At 41.0% G+C, this 19,797-nt stretch overlaps 1 protein-coding gene across 2 annotated transcripts; it reads right to left on the bottom strand.

Annotated features, from left to right (window-relative positions):
- Positions 1-819: 819 nt before the first annotated feature.
- Positions 820-19,448, bottom strand: LOC101075526 (lissencephaly-1 homolog). 2 transcript variants are annotated; one of them, XM_011608437.2, is made up of 11 exons: positions 19,263-19,448; positions 14,088-14,382; positions 9,555-9,639; positions 7,547-7,621; positions 7,241-7,447; positions 6,344-6,512; positions 5,636-5,738; positions 5,318-5,546; positions 4,449-4,550; positions 4,169-4,325; positions 820-3,232 (listed from the first exon to the last, which is right to left on the bottom strand). In XM_011608437.2, exons 2-11 carry the CDS (start codon positions 14,117-14,119, stop codon positions 3,159-3,161), a joined length of 1,233 nt encoding a protein of 410 aa, XP_011606739.1. In that variant the 5' UTR covers positions 14,120-14,382; positions 19,263-19,448; the 3' UTR covers positions 820-3,158. The 2 variants fall into 2 exon arrangements, with proteins under 2 accessions (XP_011606739.1, XP_029700343.1); XM_029844483.1 differs by lacking the exon at positions 19,263-19,448 and adding an exon at positions 15,772-15,839.
- Positions 19,449-19,797: the final 349 nt, after the last annotated feature.

The raw sequence follows: 19,797 nt of genomic DNA, 5'->3' as shown, positions 1-19,797 counted from the left end.
ACTGTAATTAAAATAAAAATTGTTAGACAATTCAGTAAAAAAATAAATTAAATTAAAGCTTTAAACAATTAAGGACAGCAAAGATGCAGTTTTTCTGCCTTTATTATATTGCAAACATCCATGGGTATATTGTTTACAATTTGCTGACTGAAGAATGAAACATAAGGGTGAAAAACATTGTAAGATTTCCTGTGAGAGCTTGTGCTGTGTGAAGCCCTGTGGACAGATGGACTACAAACCCCTGATCTGGGAAGAAAAGGACGACGGACAGAAAACTCTTCTGTCAGTGTCTCCACACACCAGAACAGAGCGGCACAGGGATGATTTCAGAACTTTCCTTCAATGGAACTCACGTTTTTGCTTCTTACAAACACACCATCCCGTCCTTGCTTATCCACCTTCCCTGACTAAAAGCAAGGAAACATTTTTGTTTGGATTTTCTGGAGGTTACAGCTTAATTTTCGATCACAGTGTTGGCTCATAAGAGATTTGTTCTACAAAATGAGTCTGCACCAATAAATGCCTCTATTTATTTATTTTACTTCAGCTTAAATATATATCACTGGCATCTTTACAATCAATGCTTAGTAACTCAGTTGAGAAAATTGTTTTTTGGTTGTTTTTTTTGTTTTGTTTTTAAAAAAAGGTGGGGGCATAGACACATTGATTATGTCCCTGAACGGACTTTCAAGTCAGCCAGAATCCTGATTTTAAAAAAAACAAACAAAAAAAAAAAACAACTAAAGGACATATACCAATCTCAGCTGACCAAACCAGAAAAAATGTCCTTAAAGATTTTAAGGGTTTTTCCGTTGCAGAGTTGATGCATTCACAGTGATGACATTTAACTGCTGTGTGCACTCAGGCTGCAAACTCAGGATTTATATGTGTATTACAATCCATTTAATCCTGGCCTGAATAATTTCTGGGTATTGTGTATTGAATTTGCACACATGCACTTTAAAAAATGCAGTCTCAAGCATTTTTGAATATGGGGGATTTTCCAAAAGCAAAATACCTACATTTGTGATCAGGACTGAACATTTTTGCTAAACCTGGGTAGTCCTACGTAATCTCCCTGCAAATTCACGTGTTGATTTTACACACTTGAAACCGTTGTATTTTGTGAGTGCTTGACAGATTTAAGAGCTTTAAAACCTCCCTCTGGCAAGTCATTTATGCAGAATTTACAATTTTGGTTTGGCATAGGCACAGATTTCATGAAAACATGGTGGGAGGCTTGATAGCAGCCAATGGATGTGCAACTACAGTATTAACTGCCATTCTAGTACAATTTGACTTTTTGCCTCATTATCGTCCAAAACAGTCAAATCAGATCTTATAGGAAGGTTAAGTTCTGAATGTTTCCACAGCGCCGCATTAACAGACCACATTAGCAGGAACAGGAAACAAAACAGGGCAAAGAGGATAAAATGACCAGTTAAGCAGTTGAATACTTTATTAGCCCAAAAAATTGCATTGGAATGAAAAGGCTAATCAGAAATGATAACTATGCATTATCAATATCAAATTTACCTCTCTGATCATCATTAAAGGACCAAAGATGAAATGAAAACAGGGGTGTGCAAGATTCATGTATCACTTTGCTGGCTACAGGTGGCAGCAAGATGCCTCCCCTCTTTTGTCTTTCAAGGGCAGTGGAATGGTTTTTCCTACAAGATGAACTGGTTCTCTTCTTTCCCAGTCTTACGGCAAATCTTCCTGCATTACAGTTTTAGGAATTTGTACACGCGCACATCATCTGTGGGGTTTGTCTGTCAAGGTCCTGATTGATCAAGCAGGAGCATTTTCGCCCATGGCTGAAGCTGGACCCACATCTGCCTCCACCTCCACAAAACAGCACCATCAGCTCAGCTAGCACATTTGCTGCTAGCATGTCCAAAATTGAGCTTAACCATCACCGTGTTCATTCTTTACTGTGACAATACAAAACTGCTGCTGCTTCTGATAACTAGGGAAATGTACATTTTATATTTTCACAGAAAACTTTTTTCTGAATCCACCATTCTATGAAGCACCAACAAATTGCAACCCTAAGAAATTAGAGATCTTTGCACATCCCAAATCAAACCTTGGGGGCTCACTTTGACTCCTCGTCATGCCTTTACATTATGTCTCCAGCATACATGGCTTGTGTTTCTGATCTTCATTGGTGCCTGGTCAGGCGACATCCTACAAACTGTCTGCTAGAGGGACACATCCATTAACAAATCCAGGGACTACGATTACAATAAGTGTAATCCCAGAACTCGGCCTGGGTGTCACGCTAACTCAGGACTCTGACAGCCAGCACTAAAAACTCCTTAAATGTTAAAGTCTTGTCTGCAGGGTTCTTATCTAAAGCCCAGAAATGGATCATGTGCTAGTTTGACAAGCGTACAAAGCTGTTTAATCCCCCAAAGGTCCAAAGACAAGTCTGAAACATTTGTATATACAGCCAGTAAAATATTACCTAGTTCCACATGAAGAGAAAAGGGTACGCACACTTGAGAAGTGATGTTATAAAGCTACAGATTACTTTAATAACAAAGCCCCACAGACAGTCCTACCTTATAGCATCGTCATATATGCTTCTCCTGCCGTAGTTCTCAAAAGTATCACCACGCTAGGCACCAACAGACTACGACAGTGAAGGAGAAATAACAAAAAAAATTCTACATAAAAAAATAGACAAATTAAATCTTACACATGAAGACACTGTCATTTCTTAAATTATCAGTTTTTAGTGCCCTACATTTTACACCCAGTCAAAAGCGTCTGCCTTCAGATGGTCCATAAGGCTGTGTGAGACAGACAGCCCTGTAGTAAAACCTATGATACTTCTAGACATTATGCAAATTTACAGTATACAATTTGGATTACCATGCAAGAATACTCTTTTTTTGTGTAACATTTAATAGCTCAATCTACATCCGGGAATAATTTACATAGAAGGACAATAGTTATTGGACCAGAGAGCAACGGTTAAATAACCATGGTGGTAAGTGCAGCTGAATGATGATGAAGTGTAGGTGAGATCGAGTTTAGGTTAGATGAGGGCAGGGGAGATCAGAAGAGATGGCATGGCAGGAAGAGAGGTGGGATCCAGAGGAGCGCCTGCATAATTGGGGTCGTGGTTCAATTCTCCGAGGTCCAAATCAACGGCACTCCCACACTTTAACTGTTTGATCTACGCTTCCGGTGACCACGTAGGGCGCAGTCTTGTGAAAATCTGCAGGAGACACAACAGCTCATCAGAAAAAACACCAAGGAAAGGAAGATATGGTATACACAAGCATTTATAAATAATAAATCATTTTTACTATTATTGTTATCAACCATTTATTCAAAGTCATTTGAGTGCACGAGGGTTGAGGGAGGTGACTTGCTGAATATATTTTGTCTAATATTAACATTTAACAACACATTTGCATTTGGAATTACAAACTACAACTGAAACGAATCGGAGGGGCAACATATATCAGTACAAGCTGCATATTGGATCCTTGGCTGTGCATCATACCAGATGATGCTTCATTACTCTGAACAGTCAGGTTAGTCGACAAACAAATCTTTTCCCTCTAAAATGATTTAACAGAGCAATGACAGGCGGACAAAGGTAACACGGTAACTAGTCATGAGACTGATCCACAGCAGAACTCAACCATATCTTTGAAAAGTCCTTCACATTTTTTCCAAATAAAGAATACCTCTGTTATCCCCTCAAATGATCCTCAAACAGAGGTGCTTTGTCTTCTCTGCAATGCTCAAAAATTGATCACATCAATAGCTCGCGGTGAGATCCTTTAGCTGGAGCGGGATTTAAGCGGGCTGGGTTTCAAACGGCTTGCCAAGGAAAAGTTGGCGGAAGAGCTCCTCAAGAGAGTTCCTGAGCCTTGATCTACTGAAAAGCTGCAGATACGAGGAGGGGGAGGTGGGAAAATCCTCGAGCGCATGTCTACCTCTTAAATCCCAGCTGCCAGCAACCCTGAGGACACTCTGCTCGCAGCCGTTAGACAAACCGGATTTCTCTACAATTATTTAACCCTTGGCTAAAGCAGATCAGTGTGAAACAATGTCCGTCGTCCAACGTGGAGCACAAGCTGTTAGCTGGCTCTCAACAACCTACCCGATCAAACAATAATTAGGATTAGGAGGGGCTGCTTACCCAGAGAGGTAACAAAGTGTTCGTGGGCACACAGGGTTTTCATGCAACGCTTGTTCTTGTAATCCCAGATCCTTAAGGTCTTATCATCTGCACATGTCACAATAAACCTGCCGCCAGGGTGGAACAGGACACCCCTTACCCAATTGTCATGGCCAACCTGTGAAACAAACACATATTGAGAGACAAATAGCAAAGCGATCGTTCTTCCCAATGAAGCTGAAAGACACGTTAAAGAAATGCATATTGTGTGTAAATGTGACAGCTCTTGGACAATCCTCACCAGTGTCATAAGGCACATCCCAGTGCTAACATCCCACATCTTGATAGTTTTGTCTCTGGAGCCAGAGAGGAGGAAGGGGCCTGGTTTACCACTCTTCTTGCTCTAAAAAGAAGTGTTAAAAACAATGAAACTAAACACACCAAACTCGATTAATGGTAGATCTCATGAAAAGTTCTTGCTAGGCATCACTTGCACGAGTAGCCTTTTTGTCTACATCAATAGCACCGCCTTAAAAACTGATTTTAATGGAACACTATTAAAAAGGTTGTTGAAGTTAAAAATATTGGTGGCCATCATTATGTACCAGAAACATCTACCTCTAAAATCACAATCATTTTCACCAAGAGGTCTGCAATAAAAGATGCAGTAAAAAACACAAGTTGCCACCGTTTACTGGTTATATTGGGACAACTGCTGCAGGGAGCAATTATTGCTTTAATTTGACAAGGCTACAATTGAATACACATGAGATCACAAGGCATGAAGGAGGGCGTTTGGGCTGACTTGAAGTCATGCTGATATTCCATCTGTGAACTCCTGTGCACAAACTCTTCCGTTCAAGATTTGCTCACATGGTCTGCGTTATGACGTACAAAAATGGGACATGCGTGTCGCCACGGACACGCATGTCCAGAAGGAAGCTTTGTTCGCCAGGTACATTAGCGTGACTTTCCCATTTATTCTACTTTCCCGCAAGTACACAGCTCATCTCTGTCACATTAAGCAGCACACTGTGGCAAACGCAGCTGTTAGGTGAATAATTTATTCAGGATTTAGATGATAAATTACTGGTCATCCCTTTCATGCAGTTTTAGTCGTAGCACAGAGCTGGGCACAAACAAAAGCACTGCCACAGTCCGAAGGGTTACCTCAAAGCCTGTGGCCTCTAGGATGGTGGGATGAGCACTCTCTGGTGCCCAGGAAATGCACTCCACCACATGTTCGTGTTCCCGAAGCTCAGCTTTGCACTCTTTGGAAGCCACAACCCACACTCGCACAGTCTGGTCATTGGAGCAACTGGCAATAAGTGTGCCGTCCTGGTTGGGCCGCACCATGCGGACCCACTCCCTGTGGCCTGTGAAGGTCTTCACACAGTAGCTGATGCACAGAATACAAGAGATGAGTTATTGTATTAAACATGAACCCTAAGGTTTGTAGATCTTTGTAGCTTTAAAAGGAGTCCATACCCAGTTGCCACTTCCCACATTTTCATGGTTTTGTCCCTTGAAGCAGAAATAATGTGATCTCCATTTGGCATGATGGCAACAGATGAAACATTGTGGTCATGTCCTGGGGGGAAAAAAACGGAAAAAAAAACCAAACACCATGACCTCAGTAATAACGATCCATCACAAGACAACACAAACCAGAGGAACATTTAAAGTGTTCAGATTTCTGAACACATCTGAACTCTAAATTGTTCAGATCTCTTCAGACCATGCAACAATTCTGTGTGGTGATCCACTATCCCAATCCACATTCAACGCCCAACAGGGCAAAAAACAATGGAGTCCTACACAATTTATAAAGAAAAAGGCAACATAGAAGTAAAATTTAAGCAAGAAAAAGATCAAACTAATTCTTTTAGCTGTACAAATCCAGCTTCAAGTAAAGGAATGCATTTTTCACAGACAGTCAGACAGTGATGGGATCTTGCGAGGAGGCCACAACAAATAGCTGTTACGTTAATTTCCACTACAGCCACTCAACCACTCTTCTGTATGTGCACAAAAGAACTTTTGTTAATTTAGTAAAAGAGAAAGAAATTGACCGCTTAAAGAAAATGAAACCATGATTATAGGAACTAGAAGTAGAATGTTGAGGCAGATTGTGGCCCAACAGCTGCGTACATGTGGAGAATTGGTGATGATGAAAAAGAGAGGGACTATGCCTACCATGCATGGTTCGGATGCACTCAAAGCTTTGGAAATCCCACAGCTTGATGGTCATGTCTGCAGAGCACGATGCTAGTAGTTTGCCAGTTAGATCAAAAGAGATGTCCTGAACAGAGTCTGTGTGGCCCTTCAGCGTGCGTTCAAAGTCTCCCGTTTCATAGTCCCAGACCTGATCAAAAACAATGACTTTAATATCTTACAAAGCATTTTGATACTCTTAATTACAACCACAACAGAAAAGAGTTGGCCAGTTCCATGTTAATGTCAATGAGATTATGAAAAAACAAAGTGATTAAACTCTTTCATTAATTTCTAAAACAACTGAAGCAAAATAATGGGGCAGTTGTAACAGTCATGACAGTGATCATGTTCTATCCAGCATCTTTGTCAGCTTATACTTAAAATTGCCCTCAGAATAAGAGAAAGCCGCAGTAGTTTGTAATACAATATAAATGACTGAGCAATTATAATTTTGACTCAACGCGACACACATAGATACATGAATGGTATGTGAGAGGAAAGGCAAGCTTCAAAAATGATGTAAAAGTGGGAAGAATAATCCAAAACACCAGAGGTGTAATAGAATCAATGCTAATTTAAATATCCCCCCCATGAATAACAATACAAGTTGTGTGGTGCTTGCATCGTGAAATGGCTGAAGGACATTATTTCCCCCGACCAAAGTAGATTCTGACTGCCTCTCTGAGGGTCACTGTAGGGCCGAGTGTAGTACCGGTACTACTACTTTAGTAGTAGTAATGTTGGTGGGCCTTTTACGCATGACACACCCTTCTGTTTGGCTATCCCAAGCAACAGGCCTATTAAAACAACCATATTTGCATACAATTCATGACTTCTATTTTCTATAAATCATTCCCACCAGCCAGCAGCACTGACCTTTATTGTTGCATCCTCGGAAGCTGAAACCATTACACTGAAGACTGGGTGGAAGATGACATGTGTGACTGGACTACGGTGGCCGCTCAATGCATACCGTTCAGGTGGGCGTGGGATCCACTCTTTAGGATCTCGTTTCTGACTAACGGGCCCACCGAGGGTGATCTCCTCTTTAGCTTCATTTAGTTTAGATTCAAGTTCCATTACCTGCCATAGACATTAAGGTTGGGACAAATCATGTTGAAAGTGCAAAAGGGACTAAATATAAATAAACACATGATATTTGCATGAGGAGAAAAGACAAACCTTTTTTTGTAACCTGATGACTGAAGTCCATTTCTTTTCCAAAAGACCAGCATACTTTTTATCCAATTCTTCATTCTGATGAGAAAACAAGTTTATTTAAAAATAGTGAGGAGTGAAGTCAAAAGCCACTAAAAGGCACTACACCCCCACACTCCCCTCCCGTGTGTGCGTGTGCGTGTGTGTGTGTGCAGGCGCATGTAGGGGGAGGGAATGAGCTACACACCTCTTACAGGCCAGCAGACCTAGTGTACTGTACCTAATGCTGCTCACACAGGCTAATCTCCTGCAGACAAGAAAGGCTTAGGCAGCTTACTGCCACACACCCAGAAGCTGAGGCAGCAGGGAAGTTAACTTGTGGCAGCCATGGCAAACAAAAGCCCGACTCCACCTGCATGTTAATGCCACAGGTTAGCCAGTTCCTTTATTCGGCAGGTTTCACTGCTTAAACAGGGCTTTTCCTATCAGTAAAGAAAAACATGGTCGCATGCTTATAATTGCTTAATGTAAACCATATGTAAAATGAGTTAATACTGAATTCCTTTCTAATAATTCAAATGTATTTACTTTATATAGACTGAATAAAAAGCCTTTTTCAGTGTTTCCACGTGTGCGTGTACACATTAGAAATTGTTACTATGTTTGAGTGCCTTGAAGCCGTTGCCACTGACGCACATAAAAGCCACAATGAAGAACAATCACAAGTGTTAGCAACACCAATTTTATCCCTCACTAACAATTGTGCTAACAATCAAAAATTAAGTAAAAATCAAGGCAAATTGTTTGCATCTCTTTGACTAATTGTGTGCAGATGTAAGCACACACCCCAAATTTCACAGCTAGCTCCTCAGACTGGAAATACAGGTGTGGAGACAAAGCGTGGCCAGCGGTTCTGGTGAAAATGTCTGAATGACAAGCTGTCATCCCTTAAATATAAAAGACAAAGACCAAATTTGCAGTCATCCAGAGACAATGAGACAAAACATTTGAAGAGAGCTGGGCACCCCACATTCACAAGTCTGCCACCATGGAATCTACCATCTGCCGGGGTATTGCTCATTACTCCAACACAAAGAAGACCACATGTACATGCCAGACATGCAGCCACTAACTCTCTGAACCACCGAGTTGTGATGCATCCCTGTTTCAGTGCAGGAATGGCTTTTATTTATGTGTTGATGAAGTCAGACTGAAGTGATCTATATTATTTTATACCACATCCTTAAAGTTCTGCTACATAAAACAAGACTGCAAGTTGTAAATCTCACAATGAGGCTCTCAAAATCTATATTTTAACTGGAACCTCTGACGGTTGAGCACAAGAGGTGAAGCCTGATGGGAAAATATTTCCCCTTTCTTTGCTATTCATCTATTATTCAGTCTGTTTCAATTGGGCTTCCAGAGATGAAATGTTTGGAAAATGAATTTATTGAGAAACAGAAGGAGGTGGGAAGTCGTGTGAAAAGAGTGGAGGAGTGTTTTAGAGAAAGAGTAAAAGAGTAAAAAGAACCTCAATTTAAACAGAGAGGATTGCAGGAAAAAATAGGACTTGGTATTAATATCACTTCCCAGACTATTTTGAAGGAATAAAACATTGAAACCACTGTAATACCCATGTTTTGTGTAAAAAAACAAAACAAAAAAAACCCCAGCATAGTCTCTCTAGTTTAGTCTAGTAGGTCAGAAGTGTGGTGACACCAAACAGAAAACACTAATAAGTAAAATGACATAGATGCGCTGCAATTTGATTGAATTTAGTTACAATAAATCCAGAAAATAAAAGCGTACATCAGAGTAACATAATATTCCCAGTGAATTCCTCAAGATTACCCAACATATAATGCAGAATACACCTCTGAAATGGCAGACCACACCAACTCAGTGCAGGTGCTAGAGATTATACTCATGATTGTGCTAACAATCAAAAATTAAGTAAAAAACCAAGGGAAATTGTTTGCATGTCTTTGACTAATGGGGTGCAGATGTAAGCACACATCCCAAATTTACTCACATTATCCAATTCAGCCTCCTTCTTGAAAGTGGAATATGCCTCTTCATATCCATTGGAACGTAGATAATCAGCTATCGCCCGATTTCTAAAACAGAGATAGAAGATAAATGATTAGTTATAATTACATCATACAGGTCGACAAGCTTGCCACGAGATACAATGTGGGCACAATTAAAAATATAACAATGACCAAAATCTGCACATACAGGAGGAAAAAAAACACCGTTTATTATTGGGAATAAGAACCAGATCCTGAACTTGTTTATGCACACAAAACCAGGTCATTTTTTAATCTGTCAACTGGTAAAGGAAGACCTCTTATGGTGCGGCAATATTGGAAAGCAGAGCCAATGCCTAAAGTTTAAAAGATCTGATCATTGTTTTGAGTTATTGTCACGCTACACACCATCACATTGGTTCTGAATTGAAACAGTTAGTAGTGGCTAAAGTGTAAATGCTCCTTTTATTTGTAGGGCTTTTATAAAAAAAAGCATGATGTTAAGGGTAATAATTGACTCCCACGTAGAGCATTGGCTTTTTATGAAAGACTAAATGAATTTTTCAGCCACCAGAACAAAGATGGCAGGAAATTCCCCTTAAAACAGCAATAAAAGACACAACCCTGTTTGCATACAACAAACACCAGCATCTATGCATGGAGAACCAGCCCAAGCTGTCAGGCAGATTTCACCGAGGTGCCAGGATGAAAAGGGTGGAGGGGTCCAATCTGTCAGCCTCGCCTCTGTGCCCCCCCGTGCCCTCCTGGCCAGCACCGAGCACAGAAACATTCCCTTCTGCCCACCTGAATCCCCATGACAACAGAAACAGACCTCATTACTACTCAAGGTTAGCAGGAGGTTACCTACTCTTGACAACCAACTTGCTGCAGAAATACAAAAACTGAAATGAGGATTTTAGATGAAAACCAGAGCAGATCCAAGAAAAGGCGGGTTGAAAGGGGGCAATCATTTTCTACTTTTGTCAATACAGATTTGCTTTGCTTTTGTAGAGTGCATAGACAAATATGCGCCGAGCCGTTTGTTATTGATTGAACAGAAAATGCATAATAATGCACAAACCAACAAGCATGATGCTCAACCACATGAAAAGGAAGAGAGTGGAAAGACCAGGCAAAGCTGGCAAACCAGCTGGTTTCCATGGTTACTTGCAGGCCATATCCAACCGATGTGATGGGGAGACAGAAAAAGGGTAGGGCACCAAAAAAGGACAAGGAGACATTAGAAGTCTAAATTTACATTTAAAACATGTCCAAAACAGCCGATGCTAGCCGTGAGCGTACGAAGCACAAATCCGTGACTTCCTTATCCTCAAACTTGTGCCAAGAACTCACATGATTTGTGCCAAAGTCTGATTAAAACGGCAAAATGAGCACTCCAGGAATGACAGGAACAAAGCAGCCTGCACTGTGCACAGAGGAAATGACCTCATCAAGGGGCGAGCAGCCACCCAGCTCGTCTGAGATTGATGTCACGAGATGAAACAAATGATAAAAGCGGCGTGATGCGTCCCATTGAATAAAACATGGAACTGCGTTGAGCTGTTTGAACTTTGCTGCCTAGCAAAGTCTGTGACCAAACAGGCTAAGCTGTACCTGGTAGTGACTGAGCTGTTCTGTTTCAGTGGTTATTGGATTATGATCCAATATAAAGCATTTGTCCTGCTTTAGCAAAGCTAAGAGTGCAGTATTGCTGCAAAATACATGTCAGTCATAGCTGGATTGAACTCATTCTATTGGTAATGTCATCCTTTTTCACACCGCGGAGCTGAACTTAGCATTGCTGCGAGCGGCACAATAGTGATGGGACGTAACTGAGCAAAACAAGATGAAGCATACAGTAACATGGGAGAGGCTGATGCGACGCCATTGCGTCTAAAAACATCAGTCTGAGACCATTTCATTCTTAGCACAACACAAAAAAAAGAGAACATGCACAATTTGCCGAACTTGCTTGACCCAATAATTACATTACCACAATAACAATCATGTCCACAGTTTAATTTTTTCATCATAAAGTTGAGTGCCACGACAAGCTGTACCTTGTTAAAGTCAGTTTTATCCATTTCAAATCACTGAATTCCTGCTATGCAATTTGTTATGTCACCAGAACTACTGCTGGAAGAAAAAACAGCAGATCACATGAACTATCTTGTAGCATTAAACAGAGGAAACTGAAGGAGAGGGTTCAAAAGCATAGGCCCATCTGCACATGGGTGCCTCCAGGTCTTTCAGGGGAGCAGAGAGTTTGTGTTCTCAATCTATTTTTACCACCCACCAGAGGGCACGAGTCCCCTGACCCTGCAAAGAACAACAAACGAGCTTTTCATTGGCCGTTATGAAGATGCTGCCCGATCACAACAGCTGACTGCAGTGCTGACAAAACAGAAAAGTTCCGAGCACAAAGAATAAGAGATTATTTCCCTTTGAGTATATTTCAGTGCGAAATAAAATGGTTTTTTTTTTTTTGGTCTTTCTGGAAACAGCTTTTCCTTGTTTGACAAATCTAAATGTAAACTTTATCAAACAGAGATAAAGTTGTGGATACAAGTTATTTGAGAGCTTTTTGAAATTTGATGATGCCTAAATGAAGAAGGAACAAAATCTGTAATGCAGGGGCCCCAACAGAAAAATGACGAGGAAGACGGGTCTTTCACGGGGAAACTTTAGAGCTGGGCAAGTTCGCATCTCCACAATGAAAAGGCAACAAAGACTTCAATCTGACCAAAATCTCCAACGGCCCTTAAGCTTTCTGACAGCAGTGAGTGCAGGGATTGTGCTATTGAGAAAAGAGGGGTGGGGGGTCCTGTGCAGCTTCCTCTGAATAGCAAATAGCTTGAAGGATTAGCATTCCAATAGATCTCTCCATATCAACAGCCTCCTCCCACTAGTCTAAAACAGAAATATGCTAGCTGAGAATGTTAAAAGACTCATTTTGGCAATACTGCTACAGTTCACAATGAAAAAGCAAGGAAGTGTGACAAAAGACAAAGACAGTTGCAAATTCCACATTTGTAATTTTAGGATTCATAGGCAGAGTGAGAAAAAAGATCACCAAATTGGTCTCTCCTTTAATGACCTTCTGGTCAAAAATCAAACACCCTGAGCTTTTTTATCTCTTCATCTGGGGTTAATTAAGGTGTTTTGCTTTGTAGAAATCTCTGGGCTTCCTGTTATTGATCCACACACAATGCCTAAGACTTCTCCAGATGCTTCCATTCTAACCAGGGAACAGTATCAAGCCCGAATCATGGTAGCATCACACCTTAAAAGGATGATTACAATTCTTCTGATCAACAGACTAAATTGCTTTGCCACCAGTGAAGTGTCTGTTGAGCACAGAGCTCATAGAACAGAGCCACTTACAGCTATTTATACACCTCTTTGATAGTGAAGCTGGCACACTGTCAATGGTGAAGCTTCGACAATATCTGAGCTTAAAAAGGTACGTTACACTAGCAGCAATAACATGAAAACAGAACTTAAATAAAGTAAATTAGCACTTTGAGCTTGTCAGTTACACAGAGGTCCTTAAATATCTCTACATTTTTCAATTGAAATCAAATTATTAGACTTTAGACAAACAGGATTTTGGGGTCGATCACCATTTAGTGAGTTTTAATAAATTGATATGATCTTCAATGTGTCTATTTAATTATTAATTTTATTTTATTTACTGTATACACTCTTGTGCTATTACTAGGTATCAAAAGTATTCTTATGCCTTTTGTCAGAATTAAAACAATTTTGGCGCCAACGCTGAAGTGAAAAGGTTAAACATCAATCATTCAAGACTGGCCAGACAGAAGTTCAATTAGGGCAGAGAGAAATATATGAGATTTAATTACATTTCACTGGTTTGCTTATATTTGACAAATACAAGATTCCAACGCTGATTGCACATCCTGAAAGTACACTAATCAGGGCAACAATCCTCCACTAACCCAAACACATCCAAATGAAAATTCATTAAACAAATACACCTTGGATTGCCACTTTGTTAGCACAATAAAATATAACCTCTCAAAAATGACAAGCAACCCAAAGAACTTAAGAATAAAAATAAAAAAAGAATAGAAGTAACTAATGGATTCTAAATGTGTATTACATCATTTTATTTGCTGCTATTCCTTAGCAACATCTATCCTTTTGTAGCATTCCATAGAAGTCAAAGTCTCCAAGGAAACCACAGAGGCATCCGGAATGGTATTCCCCTTTTTGACAATTATTCCAAACTACCAAGTAATTAAACCAGGTATTAACCTACATTGAATATCAAACCTTCCCATCAATAACATAATTATTACCTGTATTGCCTTGCAAAACAAGAAAAGGGGAAAATGTGTAGCCCCAAACAGCATTCAATATTAAATAAAACTGCCTTCCATCAGCATGCATGATTTTCTTCAGCTCCGATGCGGCTCAGTGAAGCCGATTGATCAAAACTGCATCATTCACTGTCGCTATAACAGCAACAGATCACATGCAAGCTTCTGGAAGAGGTGCGGGCAACTTACAGTTCATCTCGTTGCCGTTGTGACAGCACCATGGCGACAGGGCAGTGTGAGCTGGGAGGGATCCGATGGTAAAAGGTGAATCTTGTGCAGCTGCTGCGCTCTCCTCAGTAAGGAGATGAGCTGTGCTGATCCAAACAAGGTGGAGGGGCGGGAGACTCCAGTGACGGGCAGTCGTGTTTGTCCTAGCAAAAATACCGGCTGAGAGAAAGGGAACGCAGGATGTCTGCCTCCCAGACAGCCTCACTACAGGGGCGAGAGAAGTGGCGAGCAGTCACCAGTCGAATCTACACTGCATCTGGAAAAGAGGGACGGAAAATCAATGTTAAATATGTGTGACAGATAACGGGAAGACAGGGTGGTGACAGAAAAGTGTAAATGTCTGTATTGGGCTGGACACATATTTAAGGGATGAGGAATCATCCTTGCAGTTAATAAACCATTGTGTGTATCCAATCAGCCATTACACTGAAAAATCTTACATATTCCAACATTTTCCATCATAATCACAGCAAATTCTATCAGCAGGATATCTGTTCAGACTTCTACTCTATATTTGGTCAACGTTTCTCATGAATCCATTAATCACAAATGCACAGTAAAGGCCCTCACAACCATTTACATTTTATCCTGCATCTCTTACAACCTGTCTCAACGTGAGAACTCCAGTCTGGCCTAACAGCATATCCAACTGGCCCCATGCCCATAACTGTCCCACATTCTGTCAGCCAAGTATTCCCAAGTGTCTTACAATGAAGAGTAACAGGGCACTGACGGAGCGGGCTCAAGTAACGGTTGCATTCTTTCACCCCGTCTACGGCGCCACCTCGACAGTTGACTGCCATGCGTGACGGCACAAGGAGATCTATGTAAGAAATACATGTGGGTGCATTCATTCTAATGTCTTGTCTAAATCCATCAGGACAACAGACAAAATTATTAACAAAGCTGCATTTCTAGCTCTGAGCAGGTTGGGGAAAAAAATCCTCATCTTAAACTCAGATAATTGAATCGTTGGCATAAACACTTTATAGTTGAGAGAATGATACAAATATTGGCATTGTGGAATTCAGCACATGGTAGCTTCCAGGGGAAACAACCTGGGGGTCGAAACCTGTGAACTAACGGAGCTTTTTGGAAGAGGTAAAAATGTCTTGTGAAACAACCCGGCAGGTGACACAGGGTGCCACGCACCCAAACCCCATCAAGTCAAACTGCTGAGCGTATGTTTGTTGTGCTCAACAGCCAGACCAGAACAATATTGAACAGAGAGTAACCAACAACCAACAACTGACCTCTGGACCATGTCTCGCCCTGATGACAATTCAAATGTCTGCTTACGTAGATTATTAGAGGACACATTGAACTTTGGAAACTGACGAAGAACTGGCAGGGTGCACATTTAATGCGGTACCAGAAGCAGTAACTAATAGCATGGATGCTAAAGACACAGAACAAATTATAGATTAACAGCTCTTGGGTTTGTTTTGGTTTTTTTTAAAAACAATCAATCTGCACAGCAGCATTAATAACCAGATCATCTACAGTTTGAGGGTAAACCTCTGCAGAATAGTTGCTGGTTAAGGCGGCAGATTATGGACTGATTTCAGTTAGAGAATCAAGGTGCTCAGAGAGAGGTCAGATCATAACAGGACCCAGGATGGGTTACCGGTCACAATGCACTTACAAGCCAGTGGGTTTTGGTTTAATTCACAACTCTGAGGTTGGGCAGGAAGCTTAAGATTGCAGTTATAGGAAAGTGACATGTTAGTTGATACCGTAGTGCAATACATTATGGTTACACAGTATGATAGGTTGCTTTATGATCAAAGCCCTTAGTTTGATCCTTGAAAAATAGGGGGTCCAAGCAGTATCTCTAGAAAAATTGATTCAATTTACTGGACAAATGGCTGAAATTGCAATCATTTAAAGTGTTTTTTATTTATAGAGCTCAAAATGAATGTGATCAAGGCATATCAATGTATAACCTTTTTATTGAAAAGTAGGCTATATCAAAAAATGAGGGCCGTGATTCACGCTCATTGGGCCATCATCTGGTTCCCAACATTCCACCACGCCATTACAGGGAGCGGCATTTTTAGAAGACTCATCTTATTCGCAATAGCATCCTCCCACATTCAGATTCTCTTTTAAATTCATTTGTTTGGCTAGAAAAAGGCACATAACAGCTTGCTTATACAAAGAATAGTCAGAAAGAACTGCAAGCGTACTAAAAACAGGCGACATGTGCCATTTTCTATTTTTGTCTCAGCTCAAATGGGTCTACATGAGGCTATATGACAGCATCTTTATTTACTTTAAATTGATAGTGAACAAATTTAGACCCCATTGGCCAAACCGAAAGTTATGACACAATAAGAACTAGTAAGAAGTCGGAAACGCAACAACCTGGAATAATGTAGTTTGGGGAACCAATCCCAACTTCCCTGGACTGCATAAGGTCCTTTGATCCTGTTGCCTTTTGATTTATTACAATGGTGGAGCTGGGGGGGGCAGGCATGCCCTGATTGTTCAGGCAGTGTCAATGGACCTTAACCAGCTGGGCTTCCCTACAGTATATTGACAATTCCCTCTCCACAAATGTCATTTGAGGCTTCAGTATTGACAAAGATGTTGGCATGTTGTAGAAAGAGGCTAATTTTCTCAATGTAAAACGTCATTGTGTCTTCCTGGGAGTTAATGGGTTCCAACTATTGTAAATATGTCACTGGTGGTTACACCGATAACACAACGGTTCCATTTGCATTGTGTCCAATCCATCCTCTGCTGTCCGCCAACACAAATCGCTTCAGTGTGTACCAATATTACCACGTCATAGTGTCTCAAAAAGGTGTTATTTAAACATTTTTTCATCTATAGTTGTAAAATGATACAAATGCTTTCCCCTATTTTGCATAATTCCAGAAGCGCACAGTTGTAACATGGGATTTATTTATATATATATATATAAAAAACATTTACCGGATGTTTACTGGTTAGTTTTCAAAAACCTGACTAAATGTAGAAACTAGTCCCAAGCCAGGGTAGACTTCCTGATTTGACTTGGTTTACATAAAGTTCCAATGATAATGTAACTTTTAAAACTCTCCACAGGTGAAGGGAACATTGAAATAGTGAATTTATACTCTCCATTTCCTTTCCAACTGTCAAGTGTGACAGAGGAGTTATGTGTAGCACCTTTGTTTTCAGGTAGTGAACACATCACTCCATTGCTGTGGTATGCAGGACAAGGGGAGAAGAAAGCAGCTGATTGGGACGATAACTCAAAAGACATGCGTGAAACTGCCTCTGCAGCTTATCAAAAAGCACACATCAGGGGGAATGCTGAAAATGCCTTTTGTGATGACTTCACCTTCATCCAAAAACCGGTAACGTCAAAGTGCTGGAATCTAGAACAACTTCATTCTCGTCTGAGGACGTCAGCTTTGCATCACCTGGGAACATTACAGAAATGGTCGTATGGCGCTCTACTTGGCAAGAAAGCCTCCAAGTTGAATACATTGTTGTTGGGATCACAACACGACACAAATATGATGGAGGCAACAGAGTGTTTTAGACTCGCGAGTTTGTCCATCTACACATCACTTCCCTGTAGGATAATCCTTTTCCTCCAGAGGTTTATGTATATAATATTCACATTAGGAATCATTCCATTGGGTTTCCTTGCCTGCAATCAATCAGACACACCTACAAAATATTTAGGTGAGAGGTCACAGCGGCACAACACATATTTGAGCCCCGCCAGCTAAAAAGTCAGTTGAACACATTGAATCATAGGTTCGCTTCACATTAAACACAACTGCTGTGGTTTTATCATGCATATTGGAACTAAGAACAATATTGGCTTTGGCATTCACTGTTGCATTTCCCAGAATATATATGCATGTATGTCACTGTGAAACTGTCAGCAGCATGAAACATTAATGTCCACATTTTTTTTATTAATTAATTAAGCAAGGAAAAATGGGAGAAAAATCACCTGTTAAAAAGGTGATTTCTGGCCTTCAGGTCACCACACGCACAAAGACAACCTTCTCTCCTCTCGCTTTTCACTGACACACGGTCAGAAATTGGCCAAAGGGAGTCAAATCAACTGAATTCGGGTTCATATTTTCCATTTAAAGCTGAAACATTTCCAGCTGTGGTCATCCTACCTGAAGAGACCACAGATGTAACTAAACAGGTTCATCAATTATCATTCTGCAGGTCGTCCTGTGTCTTTACAGCTTTGACAGTAGATTGGGAGGTGATCATGTGCTTTATAGCAGATGTTAAATCAAGGTTGTTGAGGATTGCAGGCTGGCTCGACCGATTGGATGCACATCGAGTGCATTCCAGTGTGAGCTCTCCCTGCACAATGCCGCTATATTAATTAGGCAATTCTGACATCCAAGACTATCTGGAGTCCTCGGATGGAATTCTAAAGTAATTATCTTCGACCTGCTCCACCCTGATGTTTGGATGCCAACAAAACCCATGAATAACATCGACCCTCACAGATCTGGTGCAACAAGCCAAATTACTTCAGATAATAAAGTTGCAACCATGTAGTCTGCGATGCATGGGTGTAACTTATATGCAATTTAAATGGGATAAAAACACAACAATGATGGGAACAAAAAAGCAAGGATCAATCAAGACTTGGCCAGCCTTAAAACTACATTGAGCTAGATGTCCAAGTTACCTGTTTAGCTTTGCGATAGAAGTACAGCTCCCATCGACCAAAAACGAGAGTATTTGGACTTTCCGCACCTTCCAGAGCTGCTGGTCCGTAACTTTAAAAGACCCATCCCTGTTATCACTGACTAAACTTTAAGTTAGCCCAAGTTAGCTTCCCAGCGATGCCGACAGAAAGTTAGCCTGGTCCCCATGGCTGAAACTACGCAGCGTATTCTAATCATTTCAAGTCAATACGCTACATTGGACCGACACCTCTGCTGCTGTTGGCCCACTCTTTTAAGTGGTCGACAGGGTTTTTCGGAACCAACACTACACTGTTGAGAAGGTACCTGCTGTTCCGATGCAAAGCGGCCTATCCGCCATTTTGAGACATAAAAAGGAGGTGCAGAAATTAGAGCCACATCGTCATTTTCCCCACCTAACGCCCTGATCCTTCCACACTGACAGACTTGGCGATTGAAAACTAAACGGACTCACCCTCCAGTTGCTGCCCGTGAAGGTTGTCAGCCGTCCCCAGCCGGTAACACGACCCGACAGGGCGTGAAAATTCCGCTCCAAAATCGGATCTTGTGATGCGGAGGTAAAGTGTCCGTCTTGCTTCTCCGGCGCAGCCTGCTTGTTTTCTCGTTCCCACCGCATTCGCCTTCTGTCGGGAGCGCGCACACCCCGCGCGTTCACGATGCGACGACTGCGCGCACGCTCTTGACGGCAATTTTTCTGCAATTTAACTCTTAAGGCTCTCAGTGGAAATGTCAGTGTATATATTTCAGGTTTCCCAATATTAACAATCACCAAACCCAACATGTGGTCGCTTGGTGATGCATCTTATAGCTGTTTAAATATTAGTTTAAGGTTAAAACAGCTCACTCTTAAATAGATCAGAAGTGTAAAACCCTGAGAAACACAATAATGGCTTTGGTCTTACGACCTTTTTCATTTGGCTTTTTATTGGACCATGAAGATCTCCACTTGGTGGAATTACAATTGCTTGTTTTAAATTGAAGTTTAAAGT

Source organism: Takifugu rubripes, chromosome 11, assembly GCF_901000725.2.
Source record: "Takifugu rubripes chromosome 11, fTakRub1.2, whole genome shotgun sequence".
NCBI classification, from domain to species: Eukaryota; Metazoa; Chordata; class Actinopteri; order Tetraodontiformes; family Tetraodontidae; genus Takifugu; species Takifugu rubripes.
The sequence above is the reverse complement of the archived record's forward strand: the minus strand, read 5'-3'. Positions and strand labels throughout refer to the sequence as shown.

Coding starts and splice junctions, on each gene's coding strand:
- LOC101075526 (XM_011608437.2), bottom strand. CDS start 14,119: ATGGTGCTGTCACAACGGCAACGAGATGAACT. Junction 7,622..9,554: donor AGGAGGCTGAATTGGATAAT/GTGAGTAAATTT, acceptor TTTTCTCATCAG/AATGAAGAATTGGATAAAAA. Junction 5,739..6,343: donor GTGCATCCGAACCATGCATG/GTAGGCATAGTC, acceptor TTTTCCCCCCAG/GACATGACCACAATGTTTCA.